The following is a 16,546-nucleotide window of genomic DNA, read 5'->3' on the forward strand; positions in this document are numbered from 1 at the left end:
ATGCACATAAATTGTTCACAGAAAAATTATATATAAGTGTATACATAGCAGTACCATTAGTGTTAACATAATTTGACTCACCCTGTATTGGGAAACCTACAATCTGACCAGCAATTTGACCAATATGCCTACAAACAGTGTATGTGAAAATACATACTATAAGGCAAAATCTACTGGAGCAATTTTGCTCAAAAAATTAGCAGGCTTCTAGCATTTTAGAAAATATGCCAACTTTGACTCAGTCTGAGTGATTAGGTTCCAAGATATCATGTTCACAGACTTACATCTTGTTTCTCACACAGAGACATCACTATGAAACTTGTCAAGCTGTGTTCAGCAATACCTAAAATATGTAATGTGTATCAGTAAAAATGTCAAAATTATGACCCAAGCACAATGGGGATATATTAAAAATTAAAAACCACACAATGTAGTTTTAATTAGCATTAATTAAAATGGTAAATAGATGTCAGCAACAATTTAGGATCAAACAGAAAATTACTTCTTGAAACAGATGTTCATACAAGGAATGTTAAGTGTGTAAGTGGTTTTAATGATGTCTGTGAAGATATTTCACAGTCTTGAAGCAATTTTAAGCACAATGTATTCCTGTAGCAAAGAAGCATTACAAAAATAAAATAACTGAAAACATTAACATTTTTGCAATAAAGTATACAAAAAAATATTCATAATACATATACATATACTTTAGTTACTTGCTTTGTGCACTGCAACTTTTTACAATGGAGCAGTGTCAGTATATTTTCTTGCTTCAAACAACATTTCTGAGATATATACTTGGAGGGGCTGAATATGTAGTAAAAGTCTAGTCATAAGAAAGTGACAATAAATGGAAATCAAAAGTTATTCTTCCAGGTTGTCTTGCAACTGCTGAATACATAATGTTCATTATCACTCATTTTTCAAACCCACACATTCCAATAAAGGTTCATGCTAAAACAAAAACAATTTTGGGCATCCTCATGAAGCACTGACAAACCAATCCAGCATTAAATGTCACTCCACAGATGACTGCATTCATATTCAACTGATTTATGGTTATCAGTCAATCTAAATATATATGTATTGGGGTTGTTGGTGGAAACTGGTATACACAGAGAAACACATATAAAATATCTGAGAGGATGAAAAACTATTTATCTATCTATACAAATTCCACTGTATAATTCTGGAGCGGAAAAAAAAACAACTTTACATTAACAAACATTTCAGAAAAAACAAACATGAGAACACTACTAAAGGAAAAAATATTTTTAATAAACACTGACACAATTGTGGGTCAACATAGGTCATTGATTAAAGATACATTTAATAAACAAATGAGCCCACATTGGAGAGTGCTTCTATAGGTAAAGGATGTTTTTGCTAGTCTTCATCCTCTTCAGATTCCTGTCTTCTAATGTTTTTTCTGTTCATTTTTCGTCCCGTATGAAATCCCACTGTTTCTACTGCCATTTCATCTTCAGCCTTCCTCTTCCTTATTTCCAATTCTGACCGGCTTCTCTCCACACTACCATGCACGCTCTCCTCCTGTTGATTTTCTAGATGCAACAATTCAATCTTCTTCTTTGAATCATCTCTACCATGGTCAGACTTCCCAGATTCACTTTCTTTCTCATCTTCTTTCTCAGTGTTCACAGGGGGTTTACTGCGTTTGGAAAAGATGACCCTGGAACCAGATGCACAAAGATGATCTTTTTTAAATGAAGGTAGTGACTGAGGATCATCACCTGAAGCTTGTCTCTTCTGGAGACTTTCAATAAACTCATGGGCTACCATAGCATTTTTCCTGCAAGAGGTTTCTGAGACACCTTCAAGACTATACTTGGTCCACCGTTCTGGGTGTGTAACGTAATCCGGAACTGAATGAGCATATTTAGGTTCTGTATTTTTTTTAGCCTGGGGTAAAAGTGGGCGTACAAAAGGACCATCAACAACATTGTCATCTCCCAGTGAGGGAACTTTGATCTTTGCAGCACTTTCTAAACCATCAAATATGTTTTTGCTGCGGAAGGAGAATCCGATACTGGTGCCTTGTAATTGAAAAGGCTTCTTCACTCTCTCTGCGGAGCCTGATTTGGACAGTGGTTGGTCACTAGCCAAGCCTTCCCCATCTGAAGAATCAGAGGAGGAGTTCTCCACTTCTGCACCATAGTTAGGAGTAGAGTCCTCTGAATCAGAGTCACTCAGGGAAATGGAGTCTGGGAGAATGCCTTCAATCTTCTCCTGAGGAAGAATTTCCGCATCTTGAGTATTACCTTTTCCATCATTCATTATTCAGTTGGCAAGGCTGGGCTGCTGAAAATATTGACTTCCAGATTTCCCTTGACTCCAAAGCCTGCAAGATAAACACACTTAAGATAACGACCCAATTGCTGTTACAACTCTGAAGACAGTAAAGATAGTTAATAGTTATAACTATAACCAGAGGTTGTTGATATATGGTAACTAAAGAAAGGCAAAGTGGTATAATTGCAAAATATTCAATGGAATAGTGCTCAGAATCTCATATCAGACCAATATAAGAAAAGTTTAACAAACAAATTACAGACCTTGTCTTGAGACTTAACTAATGAACCTTCTTCTGGATCAGTAAGGTCCACTAAAGTCCTCAGCTCTCTCACTCTGAAAGAAAGAATATTTTTCCTAGTGAATAAAAATCAAAGACATACGATTTTCCTTTCAACAACTACAAATTCTATATGTTTAATGGCCGAGGTAAATGCAATATTTCTAAGTATACTCAGTAAAAAAAGAAAGCATGAATGTATTTATACACTGAGAAAAATTTATTTATCTGAACTTTTTATCCTGAAAATAAACTTTTAATGTAAGGGCAGGTCCATGAATGAGCAGTGAAGCACTTGTAATTTCTGTTAAAAACAATCAGAAAGAGGAAAATACTAAATACGGTGCTCGTGTCCGAGATGTAATGAAACGTGCGCCAGCAGTCTACGAGAAACACAAGGAGAGGGCAGTTGGATCAATCGTCTTGCATGCCGGCGTAAGCGATATAAGGCACCGACAATCAGAAATCCTGAAGGCTGACTTCGCAGCTCTGATTAGAGACACGAAGGAGAGGACCCCATCGGCAAAGATCTTCGTTTCGGGTCCACTACCTCTCGTCAGACGATCCAACGAGTACTACAGTCGTCTGCTAGGGTTGAACAACTGGCTACAGGGTTTCTGCAAGAAGAAGGATGTCGGCTTCATCAACAATTGGAATCTCTTTTTGGAAAGGCCGCGTCTCTTCAAGCGTGATGGCCTGCATCCGAACAGTTTCGGCGCCCGGGTCCTCTCCGAAAACATATCGAAGGTAATTCGTTTTTCTTGACTATCTATCTCTGCTCTTAACCCCTTCCGAAATAATACTGCTGTGCCAGGACATGATGAATGTTTAATAGAGTCTTCCGTTAAAGTTCACACCATTAATACTGTAATAAGCAATCTCAATGCACGTAGAAAACCTAGGAAATACGGCATAAACTCCAATAATCTAATTAAAATCACTATTTTAGAGGAACAATGTATTAAAACTATAAAAACAGATCGCAGATTAAACAAAAAATATACACAGAGCGCTAATAATAATAATTTAGTTCCTATTCCAAATAACAATAACGCACATAGTACTCATCTCTGCACCTCCGAAACATTAAATATGGCACTATTAAATGTCAGAGCTTTAACTAACAAAACGTTTTTATCAACGATCTTATTAGTGATAAAAATAGATCTTATTGCACTAAATGAAACATGGCTGAATTCAGATGCGCGTCAGTTTTAATCGAATCTGCCTCCGGATTACAGTTTTACTCATTCAAACCGCCAGGGAAAAGGGCGGATTGGCTAACATTTACTCGAGCGATTAAAATGTAAAGATGTCAGTTTTGGTAAGTTCAAGTCCTTTGAGTATCTCGCGTTGTTATTCATGGAGATTCTCAAGTTCTAATACTATCCGTGTATAGACCTCCTAAATATAACGCGTCGTTTTTTGAGGAATTCTCTGACTTAATGTCAATTTTAATTACTAATTATGACACACTCCTAATAGTTGGCGACTTTAATTTTCATATAGATAATCAGTGTGATCTAAAAGTAAAAGAATTTATGAACCTCCTGGATTCTTTTGATTTGAGACAACTCATAAATCAGCCTACACATAAAGCAGGTCATACATTAGACTTAGTGATTACTAAAGGACTGAAAGTTGATATAAAACAGATCATTGATATTGGTCTATCAGACCATTTTCTTCTACTTTTTAATATAGAAATAATGATAAAAAACACTCATGAGAAGCATATTGTTAAAAAACGCTTCTTTGATTCGGCAGCAGCTTTAAAACTTACAAACATTTTAAGCAATCAGTCCGTTTATAGTGCCAGCTATAATAGCGAGGACAATGTAAATAGTAAGGTGGAAAGATTTAATTCTAAAGTGAGAGCTGCTGTTGACATAGTTGCACCTGAAAAGACAGTGAAAAAATCTTCTAGCATTGGTATACCATGGAAGACCCAAAGAGTGTCTGATTTAAAGAGAACATGCCGTAGAGCTGAGCGTCAATGGAGGAAGACTAAACTTACTATCCACCACGAAATATTAAAAGTCAAAATAACAGAATACAATAACACTGTCCGTCTTGAGAGACGCTGCTATTTCTCTAATATTATAAATAACAATGCTAGTAATCCTAGAGTCTTATTTTCAACAATTGATCACCTACTAAACCCAGGTAGCTCAAAGGAATGCCTCCTAAGTGCTTCCAGTGAAACCTGTGAGGCTGTCGCTGTATTCTTCAATCAAAAATTAATGATTTTAGAAATAACATAGTATATCTCCCCACCACTAAGGATCCCCTAAACCCCAACATCCTGTTATAAACAAATTAAACTCTTTCACTAGGATAGATTTACCTGATTTACAAAAAATAATATCTCAATTAAAACCCTCCACCTCGTCCTTGACCCGATACCAACAAGGTTTTTCAAAGAAGTATCAGGCGTGCTAATTGATAATGTTCTTGACATAGTAAATTCGTCACTAGATACTGGGGTCTTCCCAGACTGTCTTAAGACTGCTGTAGTTAAACCCCTACTTAAGAAACATAATCTTGACCCTCGCTCTTGAAAATTTTAGACCCATCTCTAACTGCCCTTCTTAAGTAAAGTTCTAGAGAAGGCAGTCATTATGCAGTTAAATGACCACCTAAATAAACATGCTATTCTTGATAAATTTCAGTCAGGTTTTAGAACAAATCACAGCACAGAAACTGCACTCGTTAAAGTAGTAAATGACTTGCGGGTAAATGCAGACAGAGGCCATTTATCTGTTCTCATCCTCTTAGATCTGAGTGCTGCATTTGACACCATTGATCACAACATTCTTAGAAATCGCCTTAGTCAATGGGTGGGCCTCTCTGGCAGTGTCTTAAATTGGTTTGAATCCTACCTGACAGGGAGAAAATATTTTGTTAGTTGTGGGAATTACAACTCGAAGACACATGATATCCAATATGGTGTTCCACAAGGCTCTATCCTGGGTCCGCTGTTATTCTCAATCTACATGCTTCCGTTAGGTCAGATTATCTCAGGGCACAACGTGAGCTACCACAGCTATGCTGATGACACACAGCTGTACTTATCAATAGCACCTGATGACCCGATTCTATTGATTCACTAACACAATGTCTGACTAGTATCTCAGAATGGATGAATAGTAATTTTCTCAAGTTAAATAAAGAGAAACTGAAATTTTAGTGATCAGCAATAATGGATACAATGAGGCTATTAGAAATAAACTGGATACATTAGGATTAAAAGTCAAGACGGAGGTAAAAAGCTTAGGGGTGATTGTTGACTGTAATCTGAATTTTAAATCACATATTAATCAGATCATTAGGACAGCATTTTTCACTTAAGAAACATAAGTAAAGTTAGACCTCTTTATCACTGAAAGATGCTGAGAAATTAGTTCACGCGTTTGTTTTCAGTCGACTAGATTACTGTAACGCACTCCTCTCAGGACTACCCAAAAAGATATAAATCGTTTGCAACTAGTGCAGAATGCAGCTGCTAGAATCCTAACTAGGAAAAGAAAATCAGAACACATTACTCCAGTTTTGATGTCACTACACTGGTTACCTGTGTCATTCAGAATTGACTTTAAAATTCTGCTTATGGTTTATAAAGCCTTAAATAATCTCCCCCATCTTATATATCGGAATGTCTGACACCTTATATTCCAAATCGTAACCTCAGATCCTCAAATGAGTGTCTCCTTAGAATTCCAAGAACAAAACTTAAAAGAAGTGGTGAGGCGGCCTTCTGCTGTTATGCACCTAAAATCTGGAATAGCCTGCCAATAGGAATTCGCCAGGCTGATACAGTAGAGCACTTTAAAACACTGCTGAAAACACATTACTTTAACATGGCCTTTTTATAACTTCATTTTAATCGTAATTTAACTTAATCCTGATACTCTGTATGTTCAATTCATCATAACAACTATTCATGGTGGCTCTAAAATCGGTACTGACCCCTACTCTCTTTTCTGTTTCTTTTTCCGGTTTCTTTGTGGTGGTGGCCTGCGCCACCTCCACCTACTCAAAGCTTCATGATGCTCCAACAATGATGGACGGATTAAAAGGAAGAAGTCTACGTGACCATCATCATCATCAAGCCCTTCCGTGAGAACCCTAAATCCAAAGAGGACTGTTTCATTTATGTTAGGTAGAATGCCCAGAGGGGACTGGGCGGTATCATGGTCTGGAATCCCTACAGATTTTTTTTTTCTCCAGCCGTCTGGAGTTTTTGTTTTTCTGTCCCCTGGCCATTGAACCTTACTCTTATTCGATGTTAATGTTGATTTATTTTTTATAATTATGTCTTTCATTTTTCTATTCTTTAATATGTAAAGCACTTTGAGCTACTGTTTGTATGAAAATGTGCTATATAAATAAATGTTGTTGTTGTTGTTGTAGTGGTTCTTTAAATCAGTCATACAGTCCTCAAAATTAGACATCTTTCAGGCTTAAAATATGATTGGTGAGCCATTTTACACAATGCAATTTGGTGCTTTGTACTTTTAATAGGACACATTATTTATGCTGTCTACGTCTAATTTTCCTAGTCCTTCTGAAAAAGATTATTTTAACATGAATTCCTTTAATACCAATCCTCAAAAGCGCTGCATGGTGCCAAACAAACTTCTAACAGAAAAAAAAAATCTGAGCTGTTACTGCAGTTAATGTATCAGCTGTTGACACAAAAACAAAAAAATGATGCATGCGAAACACAACTGACACGCCAGTCGAGGGTTGATAGTCCTTGTGCATATACAGTAACTTTCCAGAAGTGAAAATCAAAGTCAGCCCAATGAGCTGCAAGTTCAAAAACAACACTGGGCTCACATCAGAGCTCCAATTGTCACTCCTAAAACTTAAAGAGGTTGTATTACCTCTCAGGAGGGCATGTATATGAGATAACACAGAACTGTACATCTCTGGTAGTGCTACATCTGAAAAGAATCATCTGTTTGTCAGATATATCGTGCATCCAAGCACTGAATTAAATTATGGGATCCCAGACATTTCACTACAGAAAGTGTTACCTAAAACAATGAACTCCAGAATTTTATTAAAAATACACTTAGATTTTTCACTATCTCAGTCATATTTCTGCTTCTTTTCATACAGTTCAATTACTGTTGGCCAAGACCATTTTTTTTAGTGTTTTTGCTGCTTCACTACACTGTTTAAAGTTACCATGCTCAGCTAAGAGATGTACAACCCCATGGTAAATGTCTCATCAAAAATTGTTGTGCCAAACATCTTTGCTTTAAATCCACCAAAACCTTTTCACTGAAAACTTTACACATTGAACATGCTCTTAGCTTAATGTACTTTACATCACAAAACTGACAACCGGATTGGCCAGTTACAAGCTGATTGCCCATTTCAAAATAAGTGTCAATTATTATTGCCTAACTATTATCATAATACATTCTTATTTCCATAGGTGCTATGAAAAAATATTTGCCACCTTCTTAACAACCTTCTATAAGTACTATTTTACACAATGAATGATTTCAGACCTTTAGACAAAATGCAAAATTTGAGAAACGGAACACGAGGGAACATATAGTTTTTAAACTCATTACTTTATTTATTCAAAGAACAATACCCTACCCATCTATGTGAAAAATCATCCCTAAATTTTCAAAACTTTGTTGCAGCACTTTTAATAGCACTAATAACCATCAAATGCATCCCATAATTTAATTTTAAATTAAAAGTTTTTCACAATACTATTGAGGAATTTTAGCACACTCTTCTTTGCAGAACTCCTTTAATTCAGATACACTGGTAGGTCTGCCGGCATGAACTGCTCGTTTCAGGTCCCACCACAGCATCTACAGTATGTTGGGTTTAAGTCAGGACTTTGACGAAGCTGATCAAAAACTTCAGTTTGGTTTCTCCCGAGCCATTTAGTTGTTGATTTGCTTGTGTGCTTTGGGTCATTGTCCATTAGGAATAAGCCACTTATGCTTAATGTCATGAATAGGACTGGACATTCTCCTTACGAATATTTTGGTAAGGTTCAGTATTCATGGTTCCTTCAATAATTGCACATCTTCTAGGTCCTGAAGCAACAAAGCATCCCCACACCATACTACTACCACCCCCATTTTATATTGCAGTAACTGTGTTCTTGACTTTATGCCAGACATAGTAGGATCCACATCATCCAAAGTGTTCTGTTTTTTACCTGTATGTATGCAGAATATGATACAAAAAGTCCTTAGGATCATTCCGTTTTTTCTTTGCAAATGTGAGCCAAGTACTGATATTACTCTTCGATAACAGAGGTTTTTATATTGCTAATCTCCTATGCACTTCATTTTTAATCAGTCTCTTTTTTTGTGCAGTCATGAGCACTGATGTTATGGGAGGCTAGAGAGATCGGTAGTTCTTTGAATGTTCCAATGGACTCCTCTTTGAAATTCTCAATGACATTCTGTAACACCTTGAGGTCATTCTGGCAAGCTAGCCTCTCCTGGAAATATTCACCACTGATCCAAATGTTCTGTCATTTGTAGACAATGGTTTTTATTATAGTGTGGTGGAGTCCCTGAGCCTCAAAAAATGGATGCATAGCCCTTTCCTTATTAGTAAGTTTCAGCAAATTTTGGCTTACTTTTGAACATGCTATACGATTGTCCATGAGTAAAACATTCCTGCTGTAGACCAATTTCTGCTTTTCCTAGTGATATGGCTTTTGTTGATGGTCATTGCATAATACATTTTAACAGTAAAGTGTATTATTTTGAATTGAAATGGGTAATCATGAGGAATTATGTGAAATTTGAGAACATATTATTATTAGATTTTCACTCAATTATGTGTTCATGTTTTTAATCAGTTATATGTGATCCCACTTTAAAATCCACATTTGTGAATGTATATGTAAAAAATTCCAGAGAAAGGAGTAGTGGGGCATCCCTGTTCAAAGTACGTAGGTGTGCATGTAACTGGAAGCTATTTCTGAGGGTGGAGTCCTCTTTTTAAAGTCTGTAGATGCAAATGCATGTTGCAGTACTTACCAGGGGGACCAGTCAAGTTTAAATGGAGGCTATGGCTCACGGCTTGCCTTAGATCCGAGGACACCACTTCAGCTTCTCCTTCTGTTTTTGCTTCTAGTGGAGGAACACCTATGCTAACAGTCACAGCGCCTGGTACTGGCACTTGAGGTTTGTGGTGTGCTTGCTAACCATGTCTTCATTTATCATTTGTCCACCCCACTGGTCAATGGTGCTGTCAGCTTGACCCAATGATCACTTCTACCGTGGCCTTCATTTGCAATAGCCCCCTCTCACAATGGTGCAGAGTATGTACATTAGTATAGCTACAGTTATTAAAATTAATATTAATAAATAAAACTCAGCTTGGGTAATTTTCATTTTTCTGTAACATCAGCAAATTTCAATCAAATAACTCAAAGAATCTTTGAGATTTTGGAGTGTTTTTTTTTTTTTATTGAAGAGGGTTTTTACTCATAAATACTAACATATCCAAATGGCCTTTCTTAGCAGATGTCTAATGATAAAGAAGTATAACCTTGCCAAATTTTAGTTTTTTTTTGTTTTTTTTTAAAATAACCAGAAAATAGTGTTTTTGTTAATGAGTGAGAAAGCCAGCTTTGTGTTATACTCCAATCAGCAACATCGTTAAAATCATTAACAGATGAAGAATAACATTGATTAACTCACTTCAGTGGCATCTGTCAAGAGGTGGGATATAGTATACAGCACATGAACAGTCATTTCTTGAAGGAAATGTGATGGAAGCAGGAAAAACGGGCAACTGTAAGAATCTGAGCAACTTTGACAAGGGCCAACTTGTGATGGCCAGATGACTGAATCACAGCATCTCCAAAACAACAGGTCTTGTGGGCTATTCCCAGAATGCAATAGTTAGTACCTACCAAAAATGGCCCAAAGATAGACAACAGTTGAACCAGCAAGATCAAGGCTTATTGATGTGTGTGGGGAGTGAAGGCCAGTGTGTCTGGTCCAATCCCACAGAAGAGGTACTGCAGCACAAACTACTGAAAAACAATGCTGGCCATAAGAAAAAGGGGTCAGCGCACAGTGCATCACAGCTTACTGCAAATGGGACTGTAGCTTGCAGACTGGACCCATGCATATCCCTGTCCTTTGTCAAAAACACCTACAATCGGCAAGTGAATGAAGGTGGCCTGGTCTGATGAATCACATATTCCTATAGATCAGGTGGACAGCTGGGTGTGTGTGTGTGTGTCATTTACCTAAGGACGAGATGGCAGCAGAATGAAAAAGAAGGCACGTTGGTGGAGGCTGTGTGATGCTCTGAGAAATGTTCTGATAGATAGATAGATAGATAGATAGATTAGATAGATTAGATAGATTAGATAGATTAGAAAGATAGATACTTTATTAATCCCAAGGGGAAATTCACATAATCCAGCAGCAGTATACTGATACAAAGAAACAATATTAAATTAAATAGTAATAAAAATGAAAAAAAAGAAAAAAATTAAAATAAAATTAATGATAGCATTTCCTCCCCCGGGTGGAATTGAAGAGTCGCATAGTGTGGGGGAGGAACGATCTCTTTAGTCTGTCAGTGGAGCAGGACAGTGACAAAAGTCTGTCACTGAAGCTACTCCTCTGTCTGGAGATGACACTGTTAAGTGGATGCAGTGGATTCTTCATGATTGACAGGAGTTTGCTTAAGGCCCGTCGCTCTGCCACAGATGTTAAACTGTCCAACTTTAATCCTACAATAGAGCCTGCCTTCTTAACAAGTTTGTCCAGGCGTGAGGCGTCTTTCATCTTTATGCTGCCACCCCAGCACACCACCGCGTACAAGAAGGCACTCGCCGCAACCATCTGGTAGAACATCTGCAGCATCTTACTGCAGATGTTGAAGGATGTCAACCTTCTCAGAAAGTATAGTCTGCTCTGACCTTTCTTACATAGAGCATCAGTATTGGCAGTCCAGTCCAATTTGTCATCCAGCTGCACTCCCAGATATTTAAAGGTCTGCACCCTCTGCACCCAGTTCTGCTGGGAAACCTTGGGTTCTGGTATTCATGTGAAAGTTACTTTGACAATTTCCCAGAAAAACAGATTACATTTTGTCTAAAGATCTGAAATCATTCATTGTGACAAATATGCAAAACTGAAGGTATCAAGAATGGCTAGCGTTATTTTTCACAGCAGTGTGTGCACAAATTAAACTGTACTAGAAAACAAGAAGCTAATATACAGTGCTCGGAGCGGGTGGAGACTTTCACTAAACCATAGTTCATCCTGGATAATTCTGTTAAAATGTAGCAGAAGACAGACTGCAGACATGACAAGGGTGCACAAACATCATATGATCCTCAAACAAAACGTGTCCATAACAACAGTTAACTGATTAAACACAAAATATTAAATCACTACCAATAAACAGTAAACAAACAATAAATCAACTCAAGAGACAAGAGAAAAGAAAAAAAAAAAATCACATAAACACCACAGGAGTCATTAAATGCAATGAAAAGCCTTCATTGATAATCTCCAACAAATAACATGAGGGTTCAACTGGGCGATTAATCTGCCTGAGAAGAAATTACATTAGCTAATAAAACAGGTTATAGATCTGATAAAATAAAACACACATATGCTAAAGTATAGGTGTATAGTTGTAATATAATGTAAAATATTGCAATGGATATGCCCTGGGCAGAGTTAACCAAAAAAAAAAAAAATCTTGTTATAAATACAAATTGCATACACAAGTCAGTGGTCTACTTTTATAAATCAATTGACACAACAATCCAGTAAATTGTCCCAGGGCAAGAAAGCTTTGTCTCAGCTGTTCATTAGTTCAGTATGTGTGTTACAAAAAATGCCAACATTAATTAAGTATGGAACTCAATTTTACGATTAAAAATATAAATCATGCAAACTTTTTAATAAATTCAAACACAGGATCTTAGTGGGGCAGAGCTTATGAGTCACTGAATCACACAACCACACTCATTTAAACAGGGAATGTTCCGGGTCACCATATATCAATCATATCTTTGTGATTTGTGACAAAAGCAGAGCACTGGACCAAAACATTTATTGCAGAAACTATAAAATAGCAGTGGTATACTCTGTGGTGAGGTGCAGATTCATGAGTAACCAGATAAGATGCCAATAGAACATACAATATTGCTTTGATTTTAGTTGACTTTCATTTTAATAGTTTCAGTCTTCTTTGACCAGTAGCCAAACAATAATGAGATAAAAAGGGAACAAAGATATAACTAGAAAAACTTGATCCCATTTGCACCTATATGCCTATCATACAATCTCTGTCTCAATAAAAACTCTTAAAAGAAAAAAAGCAAAGTCTGAGACCTTAGGTCTACAAAACACTTTGTAAAAAAATGAAAATCAAAAGATTTGGAGATATCTGGTGTGGCAAAATGAGAGTACCAACAAGCCATGAAGTTAAAAGCATTTCATTAACAGATAAACAGGAAATTAGTTGAAATGAAAATAGCACCACAGTACTGTTGGACATTACTGAGTTAACTGGTTATCTTTTGCCTAGTTTTTCATCTCTTTACTGTTTAGCTATAGATTATGGAAGAAAGGAAACAATGAAGGATTTTGAATCTTCAAAAGGAAATGAAGACAAAATAAGTCTGTTCCATTAACAGCAGTAATAGACTACTAAGAAAGTGGCTGAAATAAAAACCTGCAGCCACTGTGACCTTCTAAGACCGGAGTTTGACATCCTTGCTCAATATCATGACATTACACACAATGAAATTTACAATCCAACATTCTCTTGCTGAAAATGAACATACCATAAAACATTTACATCTCCATACATCAAGTTTAAAGAACGTCACGTTTCACAATATCTAGGTTGCAAAAATGTTTCACTCTGTAAATGCCTGCAAGGTTGGGGTTGTCTAACTCACATTCTTATGCAGAAAGTATTTTTTATGATGGATTATTACAGTCAGCAATATTTTAAAATAAACTGCATAAATGGTTTTATTTTTCCAATTACCAACAGGTTAATGTAAGCATGCATGAAATATTTAAATACAGTATGTGCGCTAAACATGATGGTACAATGGCCCTCATTGCTGCCTCACAACTTTAGGAAGCTCAGTTTAACAGCCAGTATCAGTGTGGAATTTGCATAATACTTTTGTGTTGATCAAGGTTTTCTTTTCACATTCCAGCAGGGTTGCCATGTACTACAGTCAAAATACCCTTTTCTTCAGTAAACCAAATCCCCCATTTTAAGAATCTTTTCCCAATCTGAAAAAAACTAAACCTCTTAAGTATTATTCAATAATTTATATGCTTAGTAAACACTGAACCAAAAACAAAATGGAACAATAGCCACATTTCCATGCACAAAATAGAAGTTACACTTTTGACAAGTCAACAGAACAGAAATGTGGATTGTCTGTTGCCAATAAGTGATTTTATGTGAATAAAGTCTGTTTTATCACCTATTAAACCGATATGATGGGTGTTGGTTCTATTATTTCAACTGCGTTCACAATCACCGGCCGTGATTATTTTCAATCGGAGGCGACAAGATCGAGTGAAAACAATAAAAGGAAAGCGAACTCCCTATACGTGGCAGAGGCTATATATCAGGGATTTCTTTTAAATCATCTGCAGTGATTTTACTGAGGAGCTGTGGGTACAAAATTTTAGGATGAGCAGTTAAACATTCATGGAATTATGCAGCGCAATATACCCTCTTGTGCCCTATGCCATAGAATACACAAAGAAGCCAGTCCTGATGGAGAAGTGCATAGACATCGTGCTTTTTTTTTTTTTTAAACTGTCTACCCGTGTGGAGTACAACGTTGTTACTAAGAATTCGGTGTGAGCAAACCCACTGTTCACAGGTGTGTGTATATAGGGTGTGTCAGGCCTTATGCTCCAAACTAATGAGGCAGTACATCACTTTACCTGATGTGGAAGGGGCACGGCAGAAAACTAGAAAAACCACCTCGTGAGCATATAAAAGTTTTTGCTAATTTTGAGAGCGGTTTTTCTTCGAAATTCACGTTTTCATTTACTTTTTGTTTCACAATTTCAAAATATGCATTAAGGAGTTTAATGGAAATGCGGCTACTGTTCTGTTGTAAAGAAAGGGCTTTTCACTTGTATAAGTAAATTATGGTGCCTGAACCAGGGCTACTATTGTACTGTAATATTTTAAATTATTACAAAAAATATTTCTGACTTTCAATATGCATTTCTATGCACCATATATGTGTAACCACAACAGGTCCAAAAATGTGAATAACAATTAAACATTAAAAAAACTGAATGTATTATTTAGTGATAAGTTCAACTAACTTACTGTATAGAAATCTCTAAATGGAAACACCATCTTAAATATGTAAAATGCAATGTTCTACTGTATATTGTGACATGAGCAGTTTTATTTTAAAACAGAATAGTAAAGCAAAGGTAGGCATTTAAATAATGAAGACATTTTTGCGCCACTCTAGAAAATCCTCCCCCTATCACTCCCCGATTTCCACATAAAAATGGGGGTTGTAATTCTTCCTGACCAGCCAACCCTTCTGGGTCAACCCTCTCGTCCAAATGTCAGCCAATGGTTATGCGATGGAAGGACGCTGTCAGGCCCTGGGCAGCAATACTCTCTGCGTGTTTTGTGCCTTAACTACGTTACGTATTCTGCCACCGGCGACACTGTCATAGGAACCATTGTGTACTTGAATGCTTGTATTGAACTGTGAGGGGGGTGAAGTGTCTCAGTCGTTAAGTGGACTCACAGGTTGCGGGTGACTGTCTGAATGCTGATTAGCTCCGTTATGATCGCTGATCTGCATGCGAAGGAGTCCGATTCAGAATGGGCCATCGTCTTCAAACCGCAGAGAATTAATGTCCTGCTCCTGTGCGGTGCAAAATAAAAAAAATAAAAAAAACACTTCAGTTCGATTACTTGAAAGCAGCACTACGGTGTTTTACTGCAATCACGTGACAGATATTTACGTACACAACCAAACGATACAAGCTCTAATGCCGAAATGCTGTTGTATTTCTCAAAAGCTACTGGACACTTAATAAAATTTTCCGAACGAACCTGTAACATGCTTAGTAGCCATGTAGGGTGCACTGCGTAGGCTATAGTTGTATAGTAAGTTAGAGTAAGTGTATATGAGGCCCAATTCTTTGCTTATGTAGCGCTTACCTCCACGGCGCAGTTCTTCCCCCGTCAGGATGTAAACATCGATGGTAATATTGTTAACGTTAATACGCTTTGGATCAACTCTTCCGACAACACGGAAAGCTTAGAACGAACAAATAATAACAATACACTTCAGAAGTGATTATCACTATCTGTTATCAAAAACTCAAATCAAATAAACATATAACCCCGCGTACCACCCATTCACTTCCGTGTCATAACGTCCTACCAAAAAGAAGTTCCGTGGTATTGCGCATGAGCAAAATAAAAAAAGAAGAAGAAAAAAAGAGGCGCATTTCTGTACTCCAGTGAGGTGTCTGCATCTGAGTTAAAGGCTCCTGACGTCTATGTGGTTTACTACTGCATGAATATAGCAATGAATATTTAATTACTGTGCGGAAATATACAGAAGAAAAGAAGCACATTAAGAACTTTAAAATAAACCTCGGCTAGTGTCTGCTGCTTCTTCTTTACTTGTTCTTTCTTGCACTAGTAGCGGGCTATAAATCGCGTGGAAATACTGCCACCTACAGAATTAGTGGTAGTCTGTATTTAGATTTCCAAATCGTTATCTGTAGTAAGTACTAAGGTGTTGTACCGTGTTAGCCATTATGAATGTAGAGAAAAGTCAAGCAAAATGACACCTTTTATTGACTAACTAAAAAGGTGCAATATGCAAGTTTTTGAGGCAAGTCAGGCCACTTCTTCAGGCAAGATGTAATACAGAAATTGTAGTTCCCTGTGTTT

At 36.9% G+C, this 16,546-nt stretch overlaps 1 protein-coding gene across 2 annotated transcripts; it reads right to left on the bottom strand.

Annotated features, from left to right (window-relative positions):
• Window positions 1–1,257: 1,257 nt before the first annotated feature.
• tssc4 (tumor suppressing subtransferable candidate 4) lies at window positions 1,258–16,036 on the bottom strand. 2 transcript variants are annotated; one of them, XM_039753458.1, is made up of 4 exons: window positions 15,803–16,036; window positions 15,384–15,503; window positions 2,574–2,646; window positions 1,258–2,359 (listed from the first exon to the last, which is right to left on the bottom strand). In XM_039753458.1, exon 4 carries the CDS (start codon window positions 2,293–2,295, stop codon window positions 1,387–1,389), a length of 909 nt encoding a protein of 302 aa, XP_039609392.1. In that variant the 5' UTR covers window positions 2,296–2,359; window positions 2,574–2,646; window positions 15,384–15,503; window positions 15,803–16,036; the 3' UTR covers window positions 1,258–1,386. The 2 variants fall into 2 exon arrangements, with proteins under 2 accessions (XP_039609392.1, XP_039609401.1); XM_039753467.1 differs by lacking the exon at window positions 15,384–15,503.
• Window positions 16,037–16,546: the final 510 nt, after the last annotated feature.

Source organism: Polypterus senegalus, chromosome 1 (genome assembly GCF_016835505.1).
Source record: "Polypterus senegalus isolate Bchr_013 chromosome 1, ASM1683550v1, whole genome shotgun sequence".
NCBI classification, from domain to species: Eukaryota; Metazoa; Chordata; class Cladistia; order Polypteriformes; family Polypteridae; genus Polypterus; species Polypterus senegalus.

What these genes read in the sequence shown, in the direction of transcription:
- tssc4 (XM_039753467.1), bottom strand. Translation starts at nt 2,295, where the DNA reads ATGAATGATGGAAAAGGTAATACTCAAGATGCGGAAATTCTTCCTCAG.